Here is an 11,801-nt window from a genome sequence, read left to right on the forward strand (position 1 = left end):
AATTGGACCTACACAAAAGCTTAAATAATTTTTTTATCAGCAATTTATAAAACAAATAAAAACAAACCCTTTACTTATACTAGATCAATTCCAACCTTTAAACATTTTTGATTTCTATTGCCCTCAATTTTCTAGAAGTGTATCCCAGTCAAAGCAAAAATCATAGACAATCTACAACAAAAACAACCAAAGTGTGACTTGTGGCACCCAACTAAGACAAAGACAGAGCAAAGGCAATTTTTCCATTTACGCAATTAATTGGTCGACTCGCTGGGCGGTCCACTAATAGATTAAGGGAAACAACAACAGCAACACCAAGAAGGTATTTTAAATGCGGATTAACATTTTGCCTATTGACTGATTAATATTTTACACACACACACACACACACACACACGCAGAGACACACACTCGAATCACCCACAACAAGTTTGGTTTTTTTGAGAGGTCTTTTGACAAATGTGCTTGAGGTAAATGCTAATGGATTTTTGAAGTTCAAGAGTCAGTGGATTGTGACCTTATAAATGAGATCGATTAGAAGCCAATTACAAAAGGCGCGATGCTGCCCTCCCTCTCTTTCCATCATTCTCTCTTCCCTCATCTCTTGGCCCAAAAGAACCTAAAAGACTTTTTGATTATAAAAATTATGACTCATAAATTTAATTTTATGACTTCTTCGTTCACGGACCAAGCAAAAAGAGCAGAAGGTGCCAAAATTATAGAGTTCGTGTGATGTAATTTTCTCACATAAGCCTAAAGAGCTGCTGCTGCTGCTGGAGCAACTGTTTTGGGCCCAATTCTCCATCCAATGGCAAATTGAGCAGGAGCACTCCTGTATAGAAGCGTCGCCGTTGCACTTTAATCAGTTAAATGAACTGTTGAAAATTTGCCACATTTGCGGCATAATGATTTTAATGGACATGTTGGGCCCCAGCAGCAGCAGCAGCAACACGCGTTCTCTGTCGCCTGTTTAAACAATGAGCAGAGCAGCCCCTCGGGCAAAAGCCATTTGACACTAATGTGTTTTGGGGCCCGAAACGTTTGATTATCGCATCTCTGCGCATATTGGCATCGGCGCATTGGTCCAGCATGTCAAGGAACTCGGCCCTAAACACCGGCTAGCCAGCAGTTCTACACGATCATTACGGGAATGCAATGGAGTACCCTCTCACTCTCTCTGTCTCTCTCTCTACCTCCAATCCCCAAAACTTTTCATATGCAGTTATACGCCCGAGGGCTGTGTTGCAAGTCCTGTGAACTGTCAGCTCAATTTGTTCGTTGTTTTTGCCAGTTTTAATGTTTTATTTTTGCTCAACCTCGGCTGCATTTACATATTTCATTCACATATACATATACATATAAATATCTATATTTGTGGCAGGGCAGACCCTGCCCTTGACCTTGTCTCTTGGACCTTTGCTCATTCAGTTGGCTTATCTCGCAAATGCATTCATCCAATTTGAATGCCTCTGTGCTCCAGCGAGCCGAGATACCGCGATAAGATAACAAAGCGAATTCGACTACTGGGTGGCTTTTGGCATGGGTTGGAGCTGGTTCTTAATCCAGTTTGGCTTCGAGTTCACATTTAATTGAAGTCGCTCTGCGACGACTGTTAAATTTAAATTAAAATTGTGATAAATATTCGTATTGATTGGTATATTTTGTATTTTGTGTGGTATTTTAAGAGGCTTAACAAACTTCAGTAATGATTGTTAATATAATATCAATTATTGGAAATATGGGAATATATGCGGAAAAGAAATATAAAACAATTTTATAAATACAAGTAATTTTTTTTTTGTCCTAGAAAATGGCGTATAAATTCAATAAAAAATAATAAAGGATACTTAATTTTAATATTATTAATTAAAAATAAAAATGAATTCATATTTTTTATTTAATCTTTTTTTTACATCTAAATAATAATAATAATATAATATAAAATAAACAACAATAATAATATAATATAAAATAAATAATAAGAATAATATAATCTAAAATAAAAAATTGAATTGAATTTATTATAAATAATTTTTAATGAATATTATTGTAATTTACAAAATATAAGTTAGGTTATTATTTAAAAACTGATAAATATACTATTTACTATTTTGTTTTTATTAAGGTAGAATTTTGCTGAAGCGTATTTATTATTATTTATTAACACCATATATTAAGTAATTCATTGCATAAATCAAGATGATCTATCACATGCAGCTGTCGAGCAGCTCACTCGCTTGGCTCTCACTCCTTGACTGCTTAGCCAGGCCAATCAGGCAAAAGCAACTAAGCAAGATGTGAAATCTGGACACAATTATTGACTTCATCCCGCATATGTGTCTGCGCATAGGCAATCAAGTGAGCTGAAGTAGCGTAGCGCCAGGCCAGGCCACATAAGTGCGACCGATCCAGACGGCAAGCCGCAGTCGCAGTCGCGGTCGCAGTCGCAGTCGGAGTCGACGTTGCAGCCGCACGCATGACCTACGACAAGGAGCGAGTCGAGCACAGCCGGCCAGTCCGACAGACGCTTAAGCAGACGCCAAAACTGAACGGTTAATAAATATGTACTATATACATGTATGTATGTATGTATGTCAATACCCGTTTAACTTAATTACGATTATGTTGACGATTATGAGTATATGACGGGCAGTCATCAGAAGTTATCTGCACATCAGCGACGATTATAGAAATGAAAAGTGCGACTGCAAAATCAAAGGGATCAGCGTTTTCATTTTAACATTCAATTAATGTGCACACTGAAGGTCTGGCTGCCCAACAACAGGTGGTACGCAGCCACTAAATAATAACAATAATAACAATAACAATAACAACAACAATTAATTTAGCTCTGAATGCCATGAGCACGTCGACGGCACGGGTTAAATTCTCAAACAGACCACGAAAAGGAAGTGGCAAAGACTGTGGCAAGCCGCCAGCCGCAGTCGTTGCAGCTCCAGCTGCTGTCGTTGGTTATGCAGGCGGCTGCTGCCGTTGCAGTTGCAAGTGGCATATACAGATTTACATGCTAGGCAGCGCCTCGAGTCGACGGCACGTGCTTCGCATGGCAAACGTAACCAGAGCTCGCTGTCTGGCCCCAGTCCGATCTCACGAGCCCAAGCCAGTTTTATTGAAAGGTGCAAACTAGAAACTCCCACGTTCATTTAGAGGCTCGCTCGCACGCTCAGCCCACTCGAAATTGAAATTGATGTACGAGCTGTAAGCCCCAGACCATTATCAGAGATAACTGCGAATCAAAGAGCTCATCAAATGATCAATCACTGCGGCAGTCCGTCCGCCCGTTCGTCTCTTCGTCTGTTTGTCTGTCTGTCAGTTTGTTGTGCCTCGGCGAACAAAGAGTGCGACAATTGCCTTTGACAGTTTTTACCGTTCGCCAATTGTTGTTTGAGTCGCGCCTGTTTAGTCGATCGGGGTGGATTCTACTTATAGAGTGTGAGCATCCATTTCCGATTTATACACTCATTTTTGCATATGCTCATGGGATTGCGAACCAGAGATCGGAGAAAAGCAGCTGCTGATGCGCAGTTGACATATGAATGGGCTAAAAATGCTAGAAAAAAATATAGAAAAAATAAAACTTAAACTTGTATAATATAATTTCAGCATATGATGTGAGGAATATTTAAAGGCAGTAGTTTTTACTAGCGCTTAGACTTAAAATAAAAACATTTTCTGAATTTTGATAAAAATATGGTGATAATCATTCAATATTTTATTTATTTTATTTATTTTATTTAAAATATTAAAATTGATAATATATATATTTATATATCAAATATATTGAAATAGATAGATAGACATTCAATTAATAATTATCTAATTATTTTCTTCTTGGCATTGGATTTCATAGAGTGAAGTAACAAATATTACGAAAATTTTGATAATTTGGAGTTAATATTATATATTATTAATATATATATATATTTTTTTTTAAATAATTATTTTGATTTCATTTGAACGAGAAACTTAAAAACCTTAGACACCCAAAACTATATTATTTATTATTTATAATACAATAATAATGTATATAATATCTTATAGATTATCTAAATTATTATTATCATTTATTTATGATACATTAAATATATAATGTATAAAAATCTCCAAATATATTATTTTTAATATATTTTATAATTTTATACTATATTTTATTTTATAGTTTTCTACATTCGAATTTCCCATTTCCAATGCAAATTTTGCATCATTTTCAATTTATATTGCATTTAGCTTTCGTCTTCATAGAGGCATCTATAATATCATCTCAGTGCATAAGGGCACTCTCATAAAGCATAGCAAATGCAATGCTGTTCATTTTATTTTCACCCATATGTGTGTACACAAAAGTTGTTCATATCTCGCCGCATGCCAATTTGTAATGCGCGCTTTGTCATAAATTTTCGAAAAACCAAAAAAGTAAATAATATAAAACTTATCTCTTGTGTGACGCGTGCCCAGGTGCCGCGGCAGACCCGGTTGGGCACGGGCCACGCTCGACGCTCTAGAAGCGCATAAAACCTGGAAAACAAATCCAACTAATTAGCTGGCATTCCGGTGGCAACAAATTCGCGGGCGTACTATCAAATGCAAATTGGCATAAACTGAATTGGAAATGGCTAAACAAAATTTGATATTTTTGTAGAAATTCGGAAATGACAAAAACTCGGGGCAATTGTCACGATTTTGTGGGCCATAAATAACTAAAAATCATTTGGCCCAGAACGACCTCTTGCCCAGGCGCACTCGAAATCGAACCGCCGAAAATGCCGCAATCGCCAAACATTTCATTAGTCAATGTGCATTTACCGTTGTGTGTGTAGGTTTTTTTTGCGAGGGGTTGCTAATCCAACCCCTAAGCTGCTGGGGGTAGCATTAGAAATGCATTGCAAATAGAATGCAATGCTAATTTTGGAACAGACAAACGCCTCTCGCCTCTCGCTCGATCTAATGATTATGGCTAATAAATTATGCGCTTTGACAATCGAATGGAATGGATTTGGTGTTCTATTCTTTTACTTTTTTGTAGCTGGGCAAGCACTTGGCACATTCCAAATCGAAGGCCAATCACTATTAGATGGTAACTAGTGCCCGGTTTCTAGTGAAAGATATATCTGACTATCTGTTTGCGATCTCGACCACACACAAACGCCTTTGGCTTCTGACAATATGTCAACATTTGCCAGCTAATTAAATCGAAATTGAAAGTTAAAACCAAAACAATTTTTATTAGGAAAAACCCACAAAATCACCACGGGCACACTTGAGCAACGACTCTCGAGGCGCGGCAGGAGTCGTAAAAGCAATAACACACACATACACATACATACATACACATATACTAGCAGACACTGGTTTGGCCACTCTTCACACCTCACGACAACACTGCAGACACATCCTGTGGCGCATGGCAAGACGTCGTCTGGTCATTAGTGTCTGACTGCAGCACCAGAGAGGCGTCTGCATTTGTGTGTCACCTGCCGAGCTCGAGCTCGAGCCTCGAGCCGGAGCTGATGTTACAATTACCAGGTAATACTTACAACGCGACAAGACGACCACAGAATGTCTAACAACGGCACAGCTTGCCATGAAGTGTGCTACGTGTGATGGGCTCTCTTGCCTAGGCTGGCAGTGCTGCAGGGAGCATGCCAGGGCGTGAAGATCGCCGCATGGGCGTGGCAACTGGTTGACATACATATATATATATAGATGAGGTCATATCATCAATTATAGCCAGAGCTTCAGCTGTGTAGGAGTTGAATTCTGTCCAAATGACTGTCATTTATACTCCAGAGCTTGAATGGCATATGGACCCCATAGAAGCACCCACGGGCATGGGTTAGCTGTGATCTGAATCTTGTCTGATGTGAGCATCTTAGCAATGAATATTTAAAAGTATTTAAAAACTAACTTTTTCGTCGCCGTAATATGAAATATTTATTTGTTATAAAGAAACTATCGTATATCATGATTATCGAACTTACGTATACTAATGATTTCGTTTAATTTTCGAATAATTCATTCCGTTCATAAAATTACAATTTGAAGAGCGGAAGTATCAAAGAGTTAAGTTAGTGATAAAAGATTTTATACTTAATAATATATTATGAAACATGTATTCCAAAAAATGCAATTTCTTTCTCAAATATAATTTAAGTCTTTTATTTTTTTTAATAGCTTATTTATTTTTTATGTGTTTCTACTATATAATTCTGAGTTTCCAATAAATATTCAGGCTTATTTCAGCTTAGGGTTGTCAGTACCTCCCACACATGTTCCTTTTGCTTCAATTATGGGAAAATATAAACCTTTGCAGATCTCAAGAGCTACCCAGCAAATAGGTTTTCACACTTTAAAAGTAGATCAAGCAGCAGCAGCAGTCGCTACCAAGTTCCTTTCATAATGCCCAATATAAATCCAATTAGCACGCTTTTTGTCTGCCTTCCACCAACAGACAATTTATGTGCGTCCTTTGAGCACGGCGCACAGAGCAAACAGGGAAAAAGCAAATGTAAAGGAAAGGGAAAACAAATAAGGAAGAACAAACGGAAGAGGAGCACAAAGGAACACTTAACGCACCTCAACGACTTTGGTCTCTCGGCTGGATCTGGCTCTGCGGTCTCTAGCGAGAGACCGGGCACAATGGGGTGTGTCATCATCGTCTTGTGCTGGAGAACTTTATGACTTGTGCTCACCTTTAATGCTCACCATTAAACGCTATTAGCAAGCATTTAGGGATCACTTTCGGATGTGAATTTCGCTTTGTGTTTGGGTTTTTTCTCTTTCTCTATTTTTTTGTTGGGTAGGTCACCGGGGCTAAGCCCGAGGGAGGGTGTTTAAATGCGCTGTTAATCTAATAAGCCGCTAGCACGCAAACAAGTTCACGTGGGAAAAATTGGAGCAATAAGAAATTAATAGACAATGCCCAACTGAAGTATTCGTATCAAAATGTTGCGTGGGCCGATCGGCAGATCGGATTGGGATTGGGCTAGGTGCCGCCAGCACTGGGCGTGTGTGTGTGTGTGGGAAGTGCTTCTCGGGCCGGACAGCACGTTAGTTATTTATGGTTAACACGGCTCGTCGCCAATTGGACATGGGAAGCCGCTCTCAGAACAAGGAAGCCACAGCCAACGCCCACGTTCAGCTGCACAAAAGAATCCCATCAATTTGCAAACTTTATGTGACTCAATCCCGAGTCTGTTGGAGACTATAAAAGGCTAAAGCTTGGGCTCCAGCCTCCACAGTCTTATTTGCAGAGTGCGCGGAAAATGTTGCAGTCAGTTGGATTTCTCCTCCTGCTGCTCTTGGGCAGCTCCATTTCTGTGTTGCAGAACTCCAGCGAGGTAGCCAAGGCCCTGGCTGATGAGGATGATGATGTGCCCATTGGCAGCGACAAGGAGCTCTCGGACCTGGTCATCACCACGGCTTTGGGCAAAATTCGTGGCACCATATTGCCCTCGCAGGCGGGTCGCAACTTCTATGCCTTTCGGGGCATTCCGTATGCCAAGGCGCCCGTTGACAATTTGCGGTTCAGGCCACCGGAGCCGATTGAGCAATGGTTTGATATCTTTGATGCCACCTTCGATGGACCCAAGTGCCCGCAGCCGGGACTGGTCAGCGAGGATGTGAGCGAGGATTGCCTCAGGCTGAACATCTACACACGTCAGCTGCCCAGCGAATCCGAGCCGAATCCCAAGAAGCCCGTCATTGTCTTCATTCATCCCGGCGGCTTCTACTCGCTGTCCGGCCAGAGCAAGAACTTTGCGGGTCCGCAGTATTTCATGGATCGCAATCTGGTGCTGGTTACCTTCAACTATCGGCTGGGCACATTGGGCTTCCTGGCCACGGGCACACAGGAGGCGCCCGGCAACATGGGCCTGAAGGATCAGGTGCAGCTGCTGCGCTGGGTGAAGCTGCACATCTCACGCTTTGGCGGCGATCCCAACTCGGTCACAGTGCTCGGCTATGGGGCGGGCGGCATGGCCGTCACCCTGCACATGGTGTCGCCCATGTCCCAGGGTCTGTTCCAGCGGGCCATTGTGATGAGTGGCTCCGCAACGGGTCAGTGGTCGTTGCCGGAGCATCAGATGGACGTGGCCAAGAAGCAGGCGGCACTGCTGCAGTGCAACACGAGGGATCTGAAGGAAATGATGCTCTGTCTGCGTGAGGTGAGCTTGAGTAAGATTATGATTAGAGGTAGCTCATCTCTCATCTCTAGAAACATTACTTGGAGTATGCCAATACGTTGCCCCGCATGTTTGACTTTGGGCGCAACAATCCGCTGATCCTGTGGAAGCCCGTGGTGGAGCCAGACTTTGGACAGGAACGTTTTCTCACTGAGGATCCCGTGCGCAGCTACCAGAATGGCAACTTTATGAAGATACCCATCATAACGGGCATGACCAAGGATGAGTTTGTGGGTCCAGCTATATGTAAGTGAGGAAAGGAAGAAGAAAGATAGAGAGGAGACGAAGAGAGATCCGTAATTCTATATTTGATCTACCCTTAGCCATTCTGCAAAGTCCTTCGCTGCTCAGCGCCTTCAATGACAACTTTGAGGCCCTGGCTCCGATCTGTTTTATCTACAATGCCAGCAGTCCGCGTGCCAAGAACATTAGCCAGGAGTTGCATCAGTATTACTTTGGCAATCTGCCGCTCGAGGCGAATAGCTCGCTGCAGGCGCTGGCCATGCTCTACTCGGATGCCCTGACGGGCTTTGGTATACATCGGTTTGTGCATCTGGCGGCTCGGGCCACGAAGGTGTATCAGTATCGCTTCGCCTACCAGGGCGGACGCAGTCACATCCACTACCCCGAGGAGGCGCCCTACGGCGTCGTCCATCACGACGATCTAATGTATTTGTTTGTGGAGCCCTCGATTAGTCGCATGTTTACGGAGGATGACGATGAATATCGCATGGTCGACCTGATGACGCGCATGTTCGCTGCCTTTGCCTACAAGGGGTACGTAGAAGAGAGATTTGATAATCAAGAGCTCGATTGAAATGGATCTCCTTTCGCAGCGACCCCAACAAGCCGAGCGACGAGAAATTGCGCGACATTCGCTGGCGCCCGTTCAGCTTCAAGAAGCGCTACTATCTGGACATTGGCGACGAGCTAATCTTGCGGGAGGGTCTGAATGCGGCTCGCTACGAGATCTGGAAGCGCTTATTTCCCCTCAATTGGCGACGTCAAACCAAGGAGCGCTGGCTCAGTCAATACATCTGAAAGGGTTGCAGCTGCCTTTGCGCCCAACTGTACTTCCCTAGCCTTAGTATCATAAATACTAAATGCAATTTGGCATTCCAAATGTCTGTGTGTGTTTTTTATTTTTTGTCTGTTTAATTCTGTGCAATTGTCTGCCCCTCAGATGTTGCTTGTTTTTTTTTTTTTTTTTTTTTCATTCAGTATTCCAGTTGCCAAGTGATAAACCAATTGGCATAATTTTCAGTTCCAATTTGATGTGGTGTCTCCCTCAATGTTGTTTATGTTTTTTTGTCGTAGGTATGCGTGTCATCACTGTGTGGGTGCATATATTAAGTCAGTTCGAGTCGATAGCATTGGTACGTGTCGTGCATTATGGGCTGCTACCGATCGCGTGCCAGCCGATGCACTGAGAGAAATGCATGTGAGAGGAAATTAATTTGGAAGATGCTTTGAACTATTTAATTATTATATTTATATTTCTTTGAACTATATAAATTATATACGCATATTCCAGTTTAGGTTTATTTATTAACAATTTTTTTTGTTTTTTTTCAATTTAAAAAAAATTATAATTTTTAATTTTGTTTTGTTTTAAGTGAGTTTTAAAATTCATAAATTTTAAAACATTTTGAACTTGTAAAATAATTTATAAATAATAATAAGCATCTCCTAAATTAAAAAATTAAATTACAATAATTACAAAAATTTGGTATATAATTTAAAAATACCTATACCTTTATAAATTATTTTATATAGATATTTCTATTTAGATATTTAATTATTTTAATAATATAAAAACGTAATTAGTTAGTAAATGCTTTAAATCATTAAAAAATCATATCTGGATAATGGATATTTTAATTTTTATTTTTCGAAAACGTTCTAATATTATTAAAAATAATTTCGAAAGATAATTATCACATTTATTAGTTAATTTTTCGTAGTATTTAATGTAGAATACGGAAAACAGATTGCGATTTTATTTGAACACTAGCTCAGCTTATAATAGTTCCTCTTTGCTTATTCAGCTAGATCTCTAGAAGAAAAACCTTAAAAATCGAGTTTCCTTAGAGTAAACATCAAAGTGATTTTGAGAGAGATTTTTGCACTACCCGAGTCATATTCTATTTATACGAATGTGCATTTTCTCCCAGTGCATGCCTCTCATCCAATTGCCTCAAGCAAACTCTAAAAACTCTGCCATTTCTGGCTCTACTCACAGATGTTACGAAAGCTATTGTTGCTTTTGTGCGCCGCTCGCAACCTATTTTCATTTTTATTGCTCTTATCGGAGTTTGGTTACGCTTGACAGCATGACAATGTCAAAAGCGAACAGCCAGCTCATCATCGCCCCATATATATCGTATTGGACTTGGCAGACACTCAGCGAGAGAGGGGGAGGACGAGTCCTGTCGGAGTCATTAGCATACGGCACACATGACGCCTAACATCCAATGCCAATTGGCATTTGCCGAGAACAACCAACAAGAATTCCAGCACGAAATGAGTCACGCAGGGAGAGTGATGTGTCCTGGCGAGGGTGTCGGGCCAGCCAGTTGGAGATCTACAGTTAATATATTAATATATGCAAATTGCCAGCCACTGCGGTTGGACTGAACTATATATCTGCGGCAATAGATCTCTGTGTACCAGGGTAGCACTTTTTGATCGTTTCCACTTTAGTTTTAATTGTTTCGCTTGTCAGCACAGCATATGCTCTAGCTATGTTATGCCTGTCTGTGTCCCTCTGCTCTGTCTGTTTGTCGGCCCAGCAGCACGTTTCCATAATTTGTTAGACGCCTCGTGAGGTATGGCAAAATTGACAATGCAGAAAAGAAAAGCAGAAACATGAACATCAATTGCTACCAACTGTCTGATGCCTGCTTTAAGTGTAATTCAGTTATGATAATATTACATATAACTCATATAGCTCATACTTAAGGTCAATTGCAAATACATAAGTACCACAGAAGTTTTTAAACAATATGTTTGACTAATTGGCTTAAGCTGAAAGAGTATTTGACAAGCAATCTGTTTTTATCTTGTAGACAATGAATATATACATACATATATTTTGGCATCATTTTCTACCTCATTTTCTGTGGGTATAGTATATAATAAAGCCAATACTTTAACTCTTATGTTTGAGTACAGGTCGAGTTCATTGCATAAACTCTATATACTCTTAGTCACTCGCTTGAGCAAGCAACACAAAAAAAACTTTATTCGCATTGAATTGGCATTCCAATTTCCAACGAAATATTTCGAGTTTCGCACAGATTTCGATTTCCGCGAAATGCAGCGCAAATAAAGTTGTGAGAGTTCCCCCTGAATTGCAGTTGCCGTTGCCGTCGCCAGTTGCCAGCCCGGGGGCATATCAGATGCAGTCAGATGCAGTTGGAGCATGTGCCTGCTGTGTCCACGAGACGCACGAGTTTGGAGTTTGCGCAGTTTTTATTGACTGATGGAAATCGCTCAAACACTATTGAAAGTTCGGCCACAAAATGTAATTAGATTTCTACAGAGCCAGAGTCAGCCTAAGCTCGAACCGCAAGCACAACTTCCTTCTGTGGTTTCTCT

General features: G+C 40.7%; 1 protein-coding gene across 1 annotated transcript; it reads left to right on the forward strand.

The window, feature by feature from the left end:
• The first annotated feature begins 6,511 nt into the window (after positions 1-6,511).
• On the forward strand, positions 6,512-9,327 carry LOC115562634 (carboxylic ester hydrolase). The gene is made up of 4 exons (XM_030384497.2): positions 6,512-8,183; positions 8,234-8,447; positions 8,525-8,978; positions 9,038-9,327. Exons 1-4 carry the CDS (start codon positions 7,284-7,286, stop codon positions 9,240-9,242), a joined length of 1,773 nt encoding a protein of 590 aa, XP_030240357.1. The 5' UTR covers positions 6,512-7,283; the 3' UTR covers positions 9,243-9,327.
• Positions 9,328-11,801: the final 2,474 nt, after the last annotated feature.

Source organism: Drosophila navojoa, chromosome 3 (genome assembly GCF_054131105.1).
Source record: "Drosophila navojoa isolate 15081-1374.11 chromosome 3, UAZ_NAV_1.0, whole genome shotgun sequence".
In the NCBI taxonomy this organism is placed as follows: Eukaryota; Metazoa; Arthropoda; class Insecta; order Diptera; family Drosophilidae; genus Drosophila; species Drosophila navojoa.